This window comes from Dermacentor albipictus, chromosome 1 (assembly GCF_038994185.2).
Source record: "Dermacentor albipictus isolate Rhodes 1998 colony chromosome 1, USDA_Dalb.pri_finalv2, whole genome shotgun sequence".
NCBI lineage: Eukaryota > Metazoa > Arthropoda > Arachnida > Ixodida > Ixodidae > Dermacentor > Dermacentor albipictus.
Window position 1 is genome coordinate 22672225 of NC_091821.1, and position 18933 is coordinate 22691157.

Consider the following 18933-nt stretch of genomic DNA (forward strand, 5'->3'; position numbering starts at 1 on the left):
ATCACGAGCTCATCACAATATAAAGACAACAATGGTCGTATCAAAAGTGTGGCTTTAGAAATGAACTAGACTCGCCCTTCGTCACGCTGTATTATGTCTTTCTTTTTTCCCGCCCCTGTCGTGGAAACTTTTAAATTAATCCGGTTCTGAATGACCAGTTTCGTCCTTTCTCTCTCTCTCTCTTTTTTTTTTCTTCTGCTTAAGCACATACCACTGCAGCGGCTGGAGCCGCACGTGAAACGCATAATACCTGGTTTCAAGTTTTCTTTCATATGTCAGAATCGTACTTCGCACCACGTTTCTGCTGCCATCACTCGTATCACAGGACTGCAATGGCTCGAAGAATATCTTGTCTCTCCCTCCAATGTCTTCGAGTGTCGATTGCTCCTAAAGTATATTCTAGTTCAGCGAAGCGTGAGTATTGTATTAAAGAAAAGAAAAATAAGAGAACACGCTTCGTAATAGTTTGACGTCTGTATGCGGCGAGAAGCGCGCTTCACATTCCTTCCACGAATCGTCCAGAGACCTCCGAATGCACACGGACATAGCATTCGTGGAGGTATGGAGATGTATTTTTCACTTTTGAGAGCCTGTCTGTTTATGGTTTCCCTCTGTACTTTTCGAACACGTGTTTGCACTTGCGCACCCACGGCGATGAACTGCGTAGCGCGCGTGCCTTTCCATGCTGTAGGTCTGGCGAGCAGGCTGCCAGGACGCGACGAAACCGAGCCCGTGGAAAGCGTTCGCGAATGCTCTCGTCCTATGATAGCTCACGGACTGTGGGCGTTTTCTACTGGTCGAACGCGAACGCTCGAAACAACTTGGGAAATGCTCTCGCAAGGGCATGACACTGGCGGTGTCCTCTCTGTCTCTCTCCTCGCAAGCCACCTTGCGATTCGACCTGAACGTTCGTCGTCGATGCACGCATGCCGCCACTCTCGCGTCGCTCGCGCGTGCTTGCGCAGGCGTCACGGGCACCGTCTGCCCGTCCATTTAGCGGGCGTGGGCATGGCGAACCCGGTCATGTGTTTCACTGGGGCGCGCGGAAGTGCGATGTCTCCCCCGGGTCGGTGGCTCCTCTCCTATGGGCCGTGCACACATCCTCGGTCGCCTGTCGAACGAACCCCGAGTGACGGCTGCGGCTGCTTGTTGACTCGTCCGCGCTGTTTGTTCTTCCCTCCGCTGCGGTGGTGGTGCGCTCTCCTGTGCCGGTTTTCCTCACCTTGGCGGCGCGATCACGCGAGGGCCCGCGGACGCTTCCCCGCGGGCGGCGCGTGTATCCCGTGACCGAGCGGTGGAAGTGCGCAGCCGGCGGCGCGCCTCTCTTCGCGGCGACCTTGCGCAACTCCGTGGCACAGCAGCGCTGCCCGGTACGCGGAGAGAGAGCGAGACATGGAGGAGACGCATCGTGTGACCCTGGAAAGAGAAAACAAAGCCTCGAGTTCCGGCTTTCTCGCCGCGTTCCACCTCGCCTGGAGGAGTGGTGAGAGGGGTGGGCGCGAGCGGGGAAGAAGGGTGGCGCGGCCCCGTAAAACCTTTCCGCTTGTGTTCTCCGATCCGCGCGCGTAAGTCTGCCCGTTTTCTTACCGAGTGAGCCAAAAACTCGGAAAATGCGTTCACGGAGGCAGGAAGACATTTCCAGATGTTTTGGCTCGTTGGCTCAAGGTTTTTCGCCTCCCCTCGGCTCATCAGTCACGCTCGAACCATTGAGCTGTTGGGAATGTTTACAAGCGCTACCGCAACAAAAAAAAAAAAGAAGAAGAGAGAAAGAGAAAGGAAAAAACCGAACGTTTCGGTTTCGTTTCTTTCTCTTTTCTTTTTCTGCTTGCTGTTAGCTTCTCGCCGATGGCTTTAGTAGCTCCAGCATGGGCAAACTGGAATGCGAAAAATACGAAGCTTCTGAGTTTTTTTTTTTTCAACGAAACTTGGAAATAACTGCATTCTCAATGCAGCGAACGACGCGTTTTGACGTCGCCGGTCGGTGATCGTCGGGTTTAATGCACCTTTAATGGTAGCCAAACGTTCTTGAGGCAGCGCTGCATAAACTAAAATTCCTCGCTTATTCTGAAACATCGCATAGCTGCCCGCAGGGCCTATGACTTGATCACATAAAAAGAAAATAATAATAAGCACTGCCAACAATTTCGGTTGCAGCCATCGTTGCTTAAGGTAAGCAGCATAACGTCGTGGGTGTCGGTGTTGGTAGTGAATATCATCAGCCTACGTTAACTAACCACTGTTCGCAAACGTGCGCGCGCTTCAAACGCCTTTGGCAATTGCACTGCACATATTGCATTACACGTGACTTGCGGCGCAGTATGCACTTGAGAAATGCGCGACTGACCGGTTGCATTGTTTTTCCTGTCAAAGCTACGGTGGCTTACCTTCGCATCCGCTGCGAAGTTAGCCGATGTCAAGCGAGGGCACCGAATTTCGGCAACAAATATAAGCGTGCGGCTTTTTTTCCCCTTTCTTTTTTTTTTTACTTCACTTCAAGGGGCTTAGCGGTAAAAGCAAAATTATTAGCCTTTCATATAGTTTCCTTTTTATTGCGCGATTAGGTGGGTTAAATAAAACAAAAGCCACTCTGATTTTGCTGACTCGCTGTTTAGCGCGTGCTTTTGTGTGTGTGTTGTTAGGAATGGCCGTACGGGGTGACAACGTGCCAGCTTTCAGCCCGCTGCACGTGTTCCAATCCAACCAGACGGGGCGCACTTCAGAGAACTGCGAATAACCGGCAGCCACGTGGCGCGGGGTCAGCTCAGGAATGTGCTACCCGCCAGCGCCACCCGGGACGGAGCAGAGTTCAACGAAACCTCTCTGACGTCGGCTCCGTACCATTACACCTGTGTGTGTGTGTGCAACGCGAATATGTGAGCCCGCCTCCTCCAAAAGGGCAGGTCATCTACGGTGACGTCGAACGATGACTGGACGAACGTTTCCGTCCACTGGGAATCAAGGGGGGACCAAGTGCTTATAAGCAGCGTTTGCCGGCTGCTAGTGCGTGCTCGTCGTCGGGAGCTGAGTGCTCATTCTCATGCTTAAAATGTACTCGTGAGCTGTGTGCTCGTAAGCTGTTTGCTGTATGTTAGTCTTGCGGGCTCCATATGGGAGTCACACGCTAGACCGTCGATGTATGTCTTGTTCAAAATGTAAATAAATCCTGTTCACCGAGTTCCTCCCTACGACCTTCAACTCCTTCAAATGGTGGCAGCGGCGAGGTCGTCCGATGACTCCTACATCTGGTTAAATTAAATTAAATTATGGTGTTTTACGTGCCAAAACCACTTTCTGATTATGAGGCACGCCGTAGTGGAGGACTCCGGAAATTTCGACCACCTGGGGTTCTTTAACGTGCACCTAAATCTAAGCACACGGGTGTTTTCGCATTTCACCCCCATCGAAATGCGGCCGCCGTGGCCGGGATTCGATCCCGCGACCTCGTGCTCAGCAGCCCAACACCATAGCCACTGAGCAACCACGGCGGGTGTACATCTGGTTGACAGCGGTAGGATCGTCAGACAACTCTTAATAGTGTGTGCAAAATAAATAACGTAGAATAACGTGCGATCAGTGCCGTTTGGCGGCACTGATGTCAAAACTAGCACCCGGGAAATGGGGGGAAAACGCAAGATCTTCGCACTTGCTCTGGTGCACTTTTCTTTATAGGAACAACCGAGCTTAGTGTAACAATGAAACCTAGAAGACCTACTGTGAAGCCTGCAGCTGCTTCTCTTGCAATCAAATACTGAATGAACCTCTTATTTGTTATAAGGTAAACGATTTCAGGTGCAATTGTTCATCAGCAAAACGATCCGCCGCGGTGGCTTATCGGCTATGGTCATATGGTGTTGTGCTGTTAAGCGCCAGGTCGGGGGATAAAATCCCGGCCGCGGCGGCCGCATTTCGACGGGAGCGGAATGCGAAAATGCCTGTGTCCCGTGCATTGGAGCACGTTAAAGATCCCCTGGTGGTCAAAATTAATCCGGAGTCCCACGCTACGGCGTGCCTCATAATCAGATCAAGGTTCTGGCGCGTAAAACCTCAGAATTGAACCCAATTCAAATTAACAAAACGTGTGGTGCTCTACACGTGACGAAGCAGTGCTGCTGTAAAACTGTGAGGCTTCCTTGATTCGCCGCAAGACCTGCGTGTAGTGCAGACTGCTGTTTAGTTTAGAAAGGCTTTCTGTTTTGCGTAGGTCGTGGGAATTAAAAGTTACAATGAATAGGAATATAAAGGGTGTTCGAGGAAAAGGGTACAAAGTCAAGCCTTCTGAAGTCATCTAATAATAATAATAATAATAATAATAATAATAATAATAATAATAATAATAATAATAATAATAATAACGATAATAATAATAATAACAATAAAAGAAAACTCACAGAATTGGCCTCGACACTTAAAGGCGTCCTGAACCACCCTTCGGGCTTTGCGAAATAACACAGTCCGCGGATAACATGCGCTGCTGTGAATGTCTCAGCCACGTTTTGTAGTCGTGCGCGGCGCGTGGAACTCGCAAGCGCAGCGCGAATCCGCCTCTCACTCAAACGCCCTCTTTTCAGCTTAAGCCGGCTACTCACTCTCCCATACGCGGATTGCCATACGCGGCCACTAGCTGACGTCGATCGAGAAGGGTGTTTGGATCAGTGCGCTTCTTCCTACTGTTACGGTGTCTGTTTATTGACGAAGTTTAATGGACAGGCTGAAGTAAGCTCGAAAATCTGCTTTCGAATTTCGATAATAGTTACGTGCTTATCCGGAAGAAGCCGGCTATCGTGTGCTCACGCTCGGCCGCGGCCGCACGTGTAGGAATTAAACTTGGGCCACCTCGCTTGTCGGTGTCGTAACCGCCGGGTCTCGCTAATTTCGACTGGTTTTGAACGGTCGACTAGCATCGAATCTCGCGAAACTTGAAGGTCAGACCACACGCACGCTTGCCAGCGCGCGATCACTCCTGGTCGCTCCTGGTTGGAGGCCTCGGCAGACTTCGCTTCGTATTGAGCTACTGATAGCGCTTCGAAATACGCAAGTTGGATGGGGACACTATAGCTGTCGGTCAAGCTGCATGGTGCAGGACAAAGCCGGTCTGCACCACGTACATAGCACGGCCAGACTGGGGCGTATGAGCGCGAGCGTGCACTCGAGCTCTGTCGTGCGCAAAGCGAACGCTGCGCATGCGCACTGCAGCTGCACGTACAGCTGCGGTCTGTTACGTAGATGCCGCGACCGCCGCGGGGTGTGCGAGACGAATCCGCTGGCTGAGCGCACTGCGGCTCGCTGAGGACAACCGCGGTTGGCGCGTCGTGGGCGCCAAAATTGGAAATACTGATGTCCCCGTACGTGAACGTCCAAAATCAGATTTGAACTGAGCGCCACGGGGACGTTCAGTAGGCGGAGTACTGTGGGCCTACTGTAGCCTTCGCAGTGCGAGTTATTGAAGCAGCGGAAGCACCGCGAATGGCATCATACGCGGCATTTGATTGCCAATAACTCCGCTTATGCGAACGCATTAAAGCACTTATTTCGAGGAAGTATTTCTGAAATAGTATATTTGAACTTCAAATGCATTTCTCGACTTGGATAAAAAGTGGTCCAAGGCCCTTTTAAACGTAGGCATTGCTGGTGAAAAAAAGATCGCTATATTTTAACATATTTATTTAAAATCTGTGTTTTAAAGCTATGAGAGACGTTGTATTTTTTAGGGCTCTCGGAAGTACCCGGGGTCCAGGCACTCGCGCTCCGTAATAAGCGGTCGGAGGTTTCACGGCGACGGCCCTTCACGTCTTTCCCATTTTGTTTCCACGAGCTCGCTCATTCTGTTCTGGCGCTGCTGTCATAGTGGAAAGCGTCAGTGCAAAAGGTGCCTACATATACATGGACTATCGGGTGTGACTATAGCATGCGTGTCACTGGAAAACATTATTTTCCTATATAGCGGCCTTCTTGTTTGCGATCGCCTGCTCCTCAAGGTGCCTTTTATCTGGATTTGGACAGAGGCATTCGTGGTCAACTATGCCGGCCAGCATCTCTCCTGCGCTTTCTATGTCCGTGATCCCTGAGAACTAATCTTGTGCGGGCACGCTGTGATGAAACATGAGGGGTTTCTTGGAAGTTTGCAATGTGCCCCACCATTTCGAAAGTTTCCGCTCGTGTGTGCGCAGCTCTCTTGTATGAAAACTACTCCCTTGAGCCAAAAACTAGAGTGGTCCGAGTTTGATAGAACCGTTCTGCTGGATCGGGTCGTTTCCGCGGTCGCATACAGACGCCACCGCAATCCCGAGGCCGCTCTTTAAGCATGTAGATCACGTATCGCGTCTGCAAGGAACCTCGGTTAAGCGAACTGCATGAATGACGTCGGCGGTCGAGGCCAGTCCGCCAGGCGACGCGTGGTCAAAAGCGAGGCACAACCGGCTTATACATGCAATGCCGGTGCGTCGTGCATAGTAATAAGGTCGACATGACTGCATCTGCTCCTCTTCATTCAACACGTTGGTACAGGCTGAGAACGCTATGCGTGTGATCTGTCAGAGGCCTCGCCTCTCGCGTGCATTACTAAAAGGAAGTAGGACAGTGCGAGTTATCATTAATAGATACTTCAAATCTCCAAGCGTGGCATTTTACGCATTGTTCGTCTATCGTTTGATTTCTCGAACTATTATTTTCTCTCGGCATTCATTTTATTTCATTTGGCAGCTACTGTACAGCGGTGCTACTTGCCCACCGGCTTTTACAACCAAAATAATACATCGACGCGGATCTGGATTTGGTGTCTTATGAAAAATTGAAGTATATACAGTCAAGCTGGAATGCCCTACATTAGGCTGGATGTTGGTTGAAAGCGCTTGACAAATTCTGTGCGCACACCCTTTCGACAGCATCTCCTTGACGCCGCCGCAGGAGACCTGCATTGTCGAAAAGCTACATGGCGTGGAAGCCACAAAGTCGCGGAGAGGAAATCCGCACACGTCTTCACGGGCATTCCGGTATACACGGCGCGCCCCTTTTTCTACTTCCCACACACCCCAGCGACACGGGAGATGCTTCGCGGGAGCATTTCATGTTACCCTCGGCGCATCCATGCACACGAGCGCTTTCGGAAGATCCGCACATGCGCATCAGTGGGTAGCAAAATTAATCCGACCACTGCACGTAAATCGTTCGTCAATAAACGTTTCTCTCTCTCTCTCTCGGAAGACCCCGGCGTTGATTCGGAAGGACACTTGGTCAGTTCTGCCCGCACATCTGCGTTGATTGAATATATATAGTTAAACACGGGGAGGCGGCGTAACTTTGCGTTTGTATGAAAACGAATGTGGAGCGCTTGCCGGGCCAAGGCACGAACAAGCACCGTCGTTCGTCGCGCGGAACAAATGCCGCTTTCTCCGCGACGAATCGGGCGCTTTTCGAAGAGGCGGTGGCGCGTCCTCGAGTGCCTGCCTCGTCGACGGGCGACGCGGGCGCACTGTTCGCGAGACTCGCACGGCGCCCGGGCGCGTGCGCGGCTTCAGCGGCCATTAGTCACCGCGCCCCCCCTTCCTCCGGGGCCTCATTAGCTTCGCATCTGTCTCGCGCGGGCTGGCAGACAAGGCGGTGCCCGCGGCAGCGCCATTTGTTTTCGCCGCGCGCGCGTGCTGCTGGTAATGCGCGCCGCACTGCAGGGGGCGTTCGACAAATCGCTGCGTTAGAGTCGTAGACTCACCCTCCTCGCGTCTTCCCCTTCACCTCAACGTGTGTCGAGCTGAGCTTTCGATGCCCCCAAACTCGGCTTGTCGGCAATGTATAACCCACACAGCCAAAACCCTCCGCCCGAAGGGGCGGACTTAATGCTACACTTGGCCGCCGCTAGGCCTCGTGCGACGGTTTTTAATAGAACGACTAATGACTGTGATGAGCCGTGTTCGGCACCACGCATCAAGCGCTTCCCCTCGCGAGGCCGATAATCTGTGCTCCCCTTCGTGGCGTCAGCAGATCGGCGCGCCGGCGGCCGGGGACGATGGAGCTGCCGAGGAGCGCGGGATGCGAGCCAAGTTCGTAGATGGCTGGTACGTACTACATGCGCGGTCTAGCGAGGGGCACAATTTCCGCGGTGGCTGTGTAGTGTTGCTTTATGTGTTTTTAATTTCATTTACGCGGCTGTGTGATTAAGAGCGCTGGCGCCTACAGGTGCCGCCGCTTCCGAGCCGTTGTCACCTTAAACAACGCACACATTAAGAAAAAAAAAAGAAGAAAGAGGAAAGAGGAATAGAAAAAGCTGAATAATGATAGCTGCGGAAATATTACGACCCTGCAAGGACTAGCACAGCAGTATTAGCGCGCAGGTAATTACTGGCTAATGATTGAGCAGGATCTTGTAGCGCCGCCAACATTGTGCGCGTTAGCCGCTTTTTGAACGCACGCCTATACCTTAATGCGCGTGGCAATGCCCTTTTTCTCTATTTTCTATCTTTATTTCACGCGCGTAAGGACTTGCTTGTGCACGCTCAGCAGCCTCGCAGTGCGACTTAAAGCTAAATAAAAATACGAGAATGCCAAGAGTTGATCGCGTAGCTGTGTGCAGTGCACACGAACCCACAAAACATCTACCATAGTTATGAGGGTGCGGGCGCTGTGACAGTTCCCTTGTTAGTGAACTGGGTTGCATCTGGCCGCCGGCATGAACCTTTTTGGTTATCTCGCGCCTATGAAACGCGCTTATTTTTGATGCTCCTAAAGAGATGTCTCAATATATATGGCGCCGCGTGACTTTGTTTGTAGCACGATTGCTCGCGTCTTCGTCGTGGTATTTGCAACCACGTGGTTGCAAATATAATGCGATGATCCAGTGTATGAAAGAAAATCATTGAAGCCTGCTAGAAGAGTTCGTCACGCGGTGATATTCGGTTTGGCTATCACCGGGAGGCGTGTTATCGTTATTCGCTTTTTCTTTTCTTCCTTTCTCCTACTGCAGTGCACTCTCTTCTTTTTAGTACATCTACGTTGTAGTATTTGTGCCGTGCCGTCATTATCTTCTTCCGTCTTTATATTCAATTTCTCATTTTTCTTTCTATGTACGTCTACGCCTCCCTTTCCGAAGAACAGGCGGGCGTTGTGCGTCTTTTGGCGACAGTTGCCAGCCTGCTCCTTAGTTCTTTTACGTCGATATACATGCGCTTATGTCTCCAAATTCAATCAAAAATGTCCCTCGTATATGAACCGAAATATTTGTAGTAACGCCTTACTTAGTTGAGCCTTTCATTTTCCTCGATTATTTTGCTCCTTGTTTGCAATGTATCGAGTCATGCGTCTCCGGGTCTTCATAAACAGACACCACGAAGCTGAAGACCGTTGTCGTCCACGCCGCTGCTAGGGGGCGGCGAGGTGGTTTCAATGCGGAACATTGCGTTCGATGGAACATGTTTTATTCGAATGTGGAGATATCTACCCAGCTGTCGGTTTAGGCTCCCATGGGCTCCTTGAAGCTCTTGTGTTTAAGGATAGCAGGGGAAAAGTAAACATGTCCGCAATAGAGATTAGTAAGCGGCGATTGGAGGTTTGGTGGCAGATAAGTAGTGAGACCACAAACAACGGAGGCGCACAATACCAAAGTTGCAGTGGTGGGTCAGAAAGTTTGATGCAGGGAATTATTTCCGGACGTATGTGTGTGTGGTGCGTCGAAAAGATAGGTAGGACATGAGGCAAAATAAGAAAAAGAGCTTGGTGGCGCAACCCACCGTCCCTCTTTCAAAGGGAACGCTCATAGCACCCATCCATCCATGCGGTTCCCTCACTCGGGCAGTTCCCTGCGCCTACGGCCCTGTGTTCTTGCGCGGTACATCAGTGCGAGGCGGCTGACAGCATTTGCCTGCAAGCGTCGTGATCGACCACATGGAAGCGAGCCGTGTCGCTCCAACACGGCGGGATTCTGCCGTCGCCCTTTGACTATCTGTTTGTAGCCTTCGTACGCGCAGGCGAAGCGTAGCGCCGTCGTGCATAGTGCCGTTGTCTGTCACGCGTTTATTTTTTAATTCTGTGGACACTCCAAGCGCATTTCTGCCGTCGATGTCGCCCTGAGGTTCCGCATGAAGTCCAAGGGTGATAACACCGACGCCGCGCGCCCTACGTTGTATGTGCGAGTGAAGCCGACGATCGCGGCTCATCTCGCCCACGCCAAAGGGACGAAAGCTGAGAGGAAGAGCGCCGTCTTCCGTCGCGCACGAGGCACCCCACGTTGCGAGGCACCGCGGGGGGGGGGGGAGGGAGGGGGGGCGGCGTTCTACTCCGGCTGCAACTGCTCATGTGGCGGCTTCGCGCGGCCGTTTTTTGAGAAGCGGTCTGCGTTGGGGGCAGAGTCTACGCGCGTCGGCGGCTCGTATCTTTGTGCGTGTTGTGGGTTCTCGACGCTGACTTTGCGTTGCAGCGATAGACAGCGCGAAGATGACTTCGCTCGCTGCTGCTGCCGCGTTTCCTTACGTCAGCGTTTTGACAGCGAGTGCCCACGGTCATCGAGTGTGATCTGTTCATGTTTGCTGTGCACGCTGACACTATGCTTGTTAATTTAATTTAGTTAGCCGGCGAATGTTTACAAGTTGATACGGCTGATAAAAGTATTACCCTTGGTTTGTATGGCTGTTTGCTAACTTGCTATCGCAATCGATGCTTCGCCTTTCCAACTGCGACTTTTTTGATGTTTTTTTTCGTTATTGTTGCCTCCGTCGTCGTTGTCGTCTCTGCCCTTGTTACCATCGCTTCGCTGTGATGCACGTGCGGTGTAGGGCGACGAGGCAATCTCTCTTTCTTTATCTAGTCTCACTCTCACTCGCTTTTTGTCTTTGTGGCCGTCGCTATGTACTGCCTCTGCGTCAATCCTGTCAGGAAAGGGGATATAGTCCACGATGTTGCGCGCATGTTTACGACACGCGGGGAGAGTTCAATGCACTCTGCTAGCGTGATTGTTTTTAAATGCGAGGGTAAATGCCTCAGGGCATACAGGGGTATGGAATGGGGGCAAATAAGGGTGATTAAATGAATGAAAAAAGATTTGCGGTTCTAATGAAGCCCAAGAGGGATCGATAATGTGGTCCCTATAGTGTCCATGCAGTGTAATCGCTAGGATTATGCGGCAAAAGTCCCGCTGCTTCGAGGTGCCGGAGCCTCGTTGGTTTCAATGCACGGCAAATCCACAGTAGGTGGTGGATGTCAGCTTCAGCATTTCGTGACTTGCGCGATTTGATTGTGCTTGTGACTCGAGCTAAGGAGAGATATTGAGAAGCACTTTAGTATGAAACAGACTGGGGTCGGTGCGGTGTGCGCTGGAGTCACTTTTGCGGAGACCCTAGGTCTATTGAGTTGTAGGGTTTATTTTGTGGCGCGACTCGAGTGGGGGGAGGGGGTGGCGGCTGACTGTCTTTATTTCGAAAGCGAACTAAGCGTCGCTTTGAATGTGAGCTGGACAGCTGGCGCAAGCAGTTTTTCCCTTAAAAAACAGCTTCTCGGCAGAGCGCACTCACTGAACAGAGGGGCTAGGTTTGGGTATAACCTAGAGGGGTTAGGTTTGGGCATTATGTATACATATGTATCGTTTCTCTTACAACGCCGAATTTATGTGGTTCTGTTTGAACCCAAGATGTTTGGACCCAAGGAGGGCTTGAACTTCACTTCTGCAGAGGATCAGTCCGGTATTGCAATCTCTGGGATCGTCCACGAATTCCTGTCCACGCGCCGTGATACGTACGTCAGCCGGCCAGGGTACCCTCCCCCCCTCCTCCTGGGAACGCATGTGGGGGATGCATACAACGGTTAGAGGTAAACAGTTTCGCTGTGAAAATTCTCCAGAATAAAGCGCGAGAGAGGATCCCGGCTGCAGTAAATGTCCGCACGCAACGGCGCACCATGAACTTCGGAGGCCAGGCGCGGACTTCGTGGCGGCGCCGCTGGATAGGGATGCGCGAAAGAAGACCCCGGCTGCAGTGCACCCCCCAAAGGTAAAGATTGAAGAGCTTTACCCATAGACACCGGCGCGCGCCTCCACCGGTGCTATCACGGCGGCCATGCACGCGATGGACTTAGCGGCGGCGGCGCTAGGTGGCACAGCGTGTCCATGGGGAAGCGCGAGGGAGTCCCGCTGCAGTAAATTACTCATACATGACGCGTTTCGGCGATGGCAATACGTTCTGTCGCTACATTGCTTCAATGCTAACCGCATTACCGTTGACAGTCATCGTGATATGAGTTCTGCCGAATTAAAAAAAAAATACTTGATTGGTGACACTGCGGTCCGCCAGTGTCGTCATGCGCGCTGCGTTTGTATCTGACGCTCGTCTAACTACACGTAAAGGGCTCGGCGATTCAAATGCGATAATCGGCCGACGTCGGCGCCACCGGTAGAAGAGCTGGGTGACGCAGTCGCAATGCGTCTCAAAAGCCTTTGCTTACACATGTATACCGCAACGCATGAGCTCGCTGTTCCAGCACCCACCGGTGGATCGAAAATTCAGATGGTTTGGCTGCGCCAACCGCGGAATATCGTGCGAAAGCACATTTTCTTGGACCAATTAAGGAATTGCTAGGCCGTTGTCTGTGCACTTTGTTGCTGCAGTCACAATCGCGTGGCCACATTTTCTTTGTCGGTCGACTCCCGCAGCCTCTGTCGCCGAGCTCATTGTTGTTCGCGGCGCTTGGCGCGACGACTCCCTTCTTTAGACGCTTCCGACGACGATCACGATTTGATTTCCATGTTTATTTCACACACATACACACGCGACTGTCGTTGCGCACAATGCGAGGAGCGGTGCGGCATGCGCGCACGTTTTATACAGTCGATTTCCGTCAGGTCACGCGCGGAGGAGAATGAAGGCGCAGTCGGCCGTTTCGGGGCTGTATGAAGAGGCTTGATGGATCGTCATACAAGCAGAGGCGATATCCAGGTTGGTTGATTAGTAGTGCTTCCGCACTGAAAGCAGCGGCCGCCATGCGGGCCGGTTAGGGCGGAGTGATCCGCGGCTCAGCCTGTCATATCTCGAGCCAGGCGGTCCACCCTTTCGTTGCCGTCCACTCCAGCGTGTGCCGGACACCAGGTGATCCCATGGTATTGTGTTAGTCCTGGTCGCAGGATGCGTACGACACTGGCCGGCAAAACTCCCCGCGGGGTATAGTCCGCATGCGTCCTGAGAGTCCTTGAGCACGTGAGCCGATCGGCCGTTTGCTTCGGCGGCTCGTACGGCTAGGGCACACTGGCGGCGGCCTCCGCCGTTGCGCTGGACGAGGTGTGCAAGGACGCAGCCGCGACCATGCGTGCACTATTTGTCGCGACCGCGACGAAAGCGGGGGTCCGTGTTGTTGTGCGGGGGTAGAGACTTGCGTCCGCGAAATACGTGTCCGGGTGGCCGGGCCTTTGCAGCAGGGCTGTCGCCCTGGCTCGTCTTCCTCTTGCGTGGTATGTCGGGTGCATGTTGCGTGGAATGGGATCCACGTGTAGCCGTGTTCGCAGAGCGAGTGGTATCAGTGCAGTCTCGTCCCCTCAAAGTTGCGGAGCCAGGGGGTAGTGCAGGCGTCTTAATAAACAACGTCCCTGGGGCGTGGCGTTAAGGCGCTCTCGCTGCGCGATAATCGTGGCAGCTACGAGCTCTTCGTGTGGGTCGGTCAGCCCTACAGCTTCCGGAGGCGCTCCGTGGCTGCTGTGCGCGAGAGGCCGCGAGTGCCGCGACTGTGTTGTCAATAAGGTACCGTAATGTATGCGCCTTTCGCTGTTCGCGACTGCCCAGTGCCTTGAAGAAATTCTGGCAACACCGACTAAATAAGTGTCGTTGTTCACGGTTGATACGCACCTACAGTGGAAAACATTCGAGAACAACGCTTAGGAATTTTCACAATGGTGATCAGCCAGCCGCGCGCATAGAAAGCGGCAATAGAAAGAACGCCAGTCAGCTATATCATGCGCGTGTCGAAAAGTGTCGCTAAACAGGGCGCGCCATTTGCGGTGGTTATGTCGCTATCGATATTGGACTAACTTAATATTACCGCCGTGCCTGCTCCAAAGGTGACGCGTCACCGTCGCATCATTCGTCATTCGCCGCGACAGTGGTAACGCGTGCGGACCTCACGACTTGTATAGCTGCGCTTTCGCACGTGGCCTTTGTGAAGGACATTGAGCCTTTGATTTTTTTACACCCCTGTCACACGCGCACCCGCGAACTCCTTTGAACTCCGTCGTCTTTATCTCGATGGAGATGCGCTGGGTGTCACACGGTCTCCCTTCCGCTAAGGAAGCTTAATGGAGTTTTTGGTGAAGGTAGGTTCCGCAGTCACCATTAAAGCTCGACGGAGTACTCTAGTTCCCAAATAGCTACAGCTACATAGGAAACCGCGCAAACAATATCGTCATAACTAGCTCATTTATAAATTTTAGCAATATTAATTTTTTTTCTTGCGTAATACACCACGTAATGGAAGTTCGTAGCTTGTATTTAAGGACACTAGTGCCTGTACCCTGTACACCAAGGCTTCACCATGCCACATGGCGAAATGTCGTTCCGCCATTTCGTTTGTTTCACCGTGCGCTGCGGGTGCTATGCCAGTTACTGCGGCCATGGCGAGCGCGACCTTCTTTTTGCCTTTTTCGGTTTCGTCACTCATCTGGAAGCAGTACTTCGACATAAGCCTAGCCCATCGCGAACACGCACACACGCACGATTTCACTGCACACAACTCTATCTCGTAGTCAGTCGCGCATCGGTTGCACAACGTGCACTCATCACGCACCAAAACTAGAGTGCAGTGTGGCCAGCATTGCTTTCAACACATAGCACAGTTTCTCGCTTTTATTTTATTATATTACATACTGCGTAAAAAAAAAAAAACGACGCATCGATTGCTTTAAGGGCGACAACATATGTGAAATTTTGCACTAGGAGGTAAGCGCAGCAGCGCCGTTCGTGCTCCATGCAGCTCCCGTCGAAAGCTCGTACTGTGCCGTGTGACACGCCCGCAACTTCCTCGTCGTAAATCTCCATTAGGGAGCTGCATGCTCAGCGGAGTTCGCGGTCGCCCGTGTGACAGGGGCAGTCATAACCACGGGCATTATCGCCGGGCGTGCGATCCGCTAGCGATTTCGTGTTACGGTTACTAGCTTAAGTTTCCTTACTGCTAGTAAAGATACGCATGCGCTCAAGCATTGTTGCTAATAGTTCTTAGGCCTGCACACCTCAGTCTAAGCCTGACGTTACGGACAATATAGTGCACTTGTATCCGATTGCTGAAGTTCGCGCATTGAAGAGGCCGCATGCTGTCGTGCCGACGCGCAGACGCGTTTCTGTCTATCGACGAAGGAAGCCCTGCCTTGTGTAACCATTATACAGGATGGGCGAAAGCTGCACTAATCTAAGACGGAGCAGTATTGGACTGTTGACAGCATCTCGTGTGATCGGTTACTATAGTTGGCGTTAGAAGTAGTACGTCGGGTCCAGGAGCTAAGCGAGGCTGAAAGGTTCAAAAAGCATTGCGGCTTCTGCAGTGTGCTGGAATCTTGTTCACCGAGTTGACGCTTCTCAACCAACGTGCATTGCAGAACACGCGCTTCGTCGTATGATGGGAAAGCTTCCGTACCAACAATGCTTTCTTACCGAACAAACGTTTTAACCCTACAGCTTCCTGATCGGCAACCTGCTTCCGAAAACGAAACAGACCCTTCTCGGGGAAAGCTTCCGTACCAACAATTGTTCCTTACCGAACAAACTTTTTAATCATACGGCTTGCTGACCGGCAACGTGCTTCCTGAAATGAAAGAAGCCCTTCTCAGGGAAAGCTTCGGCGCCAGCAAGTCTTCCTTACTGAACAAACGCTCTAACTCTATAGCTTCGTGACCGCCAACCTGCTTCTTAAAATGAAATAAACCCATCTTAACGCCATTAATAAACTCAAACATTGTGATAATAATGCGGGCTCTGAACTCTTTCTGCTTGCAAGATACCTGGAAACCGTGCTCTCACTATACCTCTCGTTTCTTCTCTCTGTCTCTTTTTTTCTCGCAGGCCTGGTGCAGACGTGGTTCACGAAACCGCTGCATCAGCAAGAGAAGAAGGGCGACGCAGGTGCGGTTGCGCCTTGTTTAACATGCGCGTAGCGCAGGACTCCGTGGCACCATGCACAAACCATGCACCTGCAGTGACTTCACTGCGAACGTCCCACGTGTCGTTGCGTAGAGTGCAGCCCTTACGTTGCATCGCCCTTTCCCCAATCGCCCCCGCATGAACCATGTCTGCAGCTCACCGGCACTCTTTTCGTACTCTCTGCCCCGTCGTTACACACATGTTCCCTACCCCGTTGCATTGTGCACCTTCTGTGTTTGGCCTGCCATCATTCCAGGAGACCCGCGAAATGCTTGTTAAATGGCAGCTCGAAAATCGCCCCAAACCGTCCATATTTCTGTTTTCTAGCTGCTGTCGGTTGACCTATACCGCTCCGGCGAAGGAGAGACGGATACAACTTTCTCGCTAATGCGCAGCCTTTGTGGGCTGTAGCTTGGTTTGCATGAACTCGACCCGAGCTTGTCGAGTCAAGAGTCGAGCTGATCCAGCCCGACGCGTTTGTTTACGAATTTGTGTACGTTTGAGTGAGTCAACCCATCTCTTGCAGGCGGAATGACCCGAACCCGTCTCGACGATCGCTTGGCTCGACCCACTACCGTTTACAGGAATCCCGCGACTGGATTTCCTCCCGACAAGACCCGACCCGGCTTTATAGGGTTGACGTATAGGCGTGGCACCCATGGCTATACAGGATGTCCTACGTAATTTGAGCCACACAATAAAAATATGCAAATGCCACGTAGCTGGACAGAACCAATGTACAATGTTGTATGCCGTCGCTTGGAGATACTCACATTATTTATTTTTCATTCCGCCTAATTAGGTAATTAGTCTGGATTATTTAATCAACTTATCAAATATTATGATCAGATGAAAAGTGTCACTGAGAAAATTGCACAGCAACATGAAAAACTCCCCGATGCAGCTTTCTGTTCCTCAATACGTGCCACATAAAAGTTTTTGTTTTTTTCGAGCGTGAAAGAAGCCCGTGAGTACACGCAAAGTTCCTCGAGCGGCCAATCGCGCGGCAATTTTGCGTGTATTTGCGTGCTTCTTTCAGGCTCGGAAAAACACTTTTATATAGCACGTATCGAACAACAGCAAGCTGTATAGCGATTTTTTCATGTTGCTCTACAATGTCCTAATTGACAATTTTCACCTAATCACAATATTTGATAAGTTGATTAATTAATTAAGGCTAATTATCTAGTTAGGCGGGGTGAAATACTATACTCTTTCTCCAAATGACGGCATACAACATTACACCTTGGTTCTGTCCAGCTACGTGGCATTGGCACATCTTTAATGTGTGGCTCAATTTACGTGGGATGCCCCGTAAATTGTGACATGTTGGTGCAGTTACACGTGTTTGAAAGATCGCAGAATTTCGACCTATAGCCTTTGAAGTGGCTGTAAGACAGTACAAGTCTAGCTGTAAGGGGGGCTTTAAGAGATGATCATGCCGTTGAGTCGATAGACTGTCGGTTCGAAATCATTTGAAAATGGCAATGTGTCACAGTACTCGCTCCACGGCCAATAGTTTCGTTTCTGACCCAGCGCTCGTTTGGTATGGGGTCCTTCGTCCTTCTTCTTGCTTATAACTATTAATGCCGTTGTTATTCTACGCATATACCGCCTGGGCAGGGCAGCGAACCAGTTCACCTTAATTGCTACGTATAGGAAAATACGTTGTTTCTACCGTTCCAACCAAAGAAGGCAGCGGTGTTTGTCCCTTTCCGCGTTTGGGTCAGGCATCAGTTGGCCAGTTGAAGTGTTTCATCCATATTATACTCCACACAATCGCTCAACAGCCGATCGTAGATGTTTCTTATACAAATCATGTTGTTACCGCGCCTCAGAAACGGTTCTTGGACTTGTTTCGATAAAGGTAACCTGTGCTACCTACCACAAAATTTTCAACCTCTTCGCAATAGTGTGTAACAGTTAGAATTGGTTCTTGCATGCTTGCGATACCGTAATCCTCTGGCGTCGCAGGCTCCGCCGGTACAGTATGTGCGAGGAGCCCTCCTCCGCGTTCGTCACTGTCGATGCAAACGAGCGCGGGAGGCGTGAAACCAAGGGCGCGCAAACAAGCAAACGCGTATGCGGATTTTCTTTCCTTCCTCGTCTCATAATTTTTTTTCTCTCTTTTTCCGCGCAACAGCTTGTCTTGCGGATTTGTTTGGCCGAGAAGTGTAGAGGTTGCGCAACTGCCTTTTCCACAGCGACTGGAACGACGTCGTCTGCTTTCTTTGTGGACGCAAATAAAAAAAAAAAAGAAGGGGGATGGGGGAGGCGAAGGAACGAAAAGAAGCCTACTTGTGTGCAGCGAGCGCCGATCAGGGATCCCTCTTTGTTCCGGGACCGACCAAGAATCCGGCTCTATAGCAACGACGCATTAAGGGTCTGCTCCGAAGCACAGGCGCGCCAGCCCAGAGGCGGCGTCCGGATTGCTTGTTGTGTCTGGCGCGAAGTAGACCCCCGCCTCGGCAACTGCCGCGGGCGAAACGCGCCCCATACATCAATATGACCCTGGCCGAAAACGACGCAAGAGGACCGCGTGCGTCGCGCCCGGCTATAGACGCCCGTCAGTCACTCTCCATTGGGCGTCTTCCACCAGCTAAACCACCGCCGTCCCGGTGTCGACGCGCACACCCACTGGCAGAGTCCGGAGAGAGGCGCCAGGAACTGCTGCCAAGCAGCGTGTCTCAGCAGGTGCCACCCGCCTGGAAGAGAGAACAAAAAAAAATCGCGAACAGGCTTTCGAAAGCACGCGCTTCGTCGTATAGATTGCCCTACAGTGTGCAGAGATTGGCTCGCGCGCCGCTTTCTTGAGTCGCCGCCACATCTAGGGTCTTCGAACGTG

General features: G+C 51.7%; 1 protein-coding gene across 6 annotated transcripts in view; it reads left to right on the forward strand.

Annotated features, from left to right (window-relative positions):
* Positions 1–18933, forward strand: part of Pde11 (Phosphodiesterase 11) — a 640803-nt gene that overhangs the window by 475252 nt on the left and 146618 nt on the right. Inside the window, exons 1-2 of one of the 6 annotated variants that reach the window (XM_070539548.1) lie at positions 8024–8048; positions 16011–16070. The exons of 3 other annotated variants lie outside the window; for them this stretch is intronic. In XM_070539548.1, the coding sequence (XP_070395649.1) occupies positions 8042–8048; positions 16011–16070 (67 nt within the window). In that variant the 5' untranslated portion in view covers positions 8024–8041. Of the gene's footprint in view, positions 1–8015; positions 8049–16010; positions 16071–18933 lie in introns of those variants that run through there. 2 more of the 6 variants (XM_070539550.1, XM_070539556.1) reach the window with 2 other exon arrangements.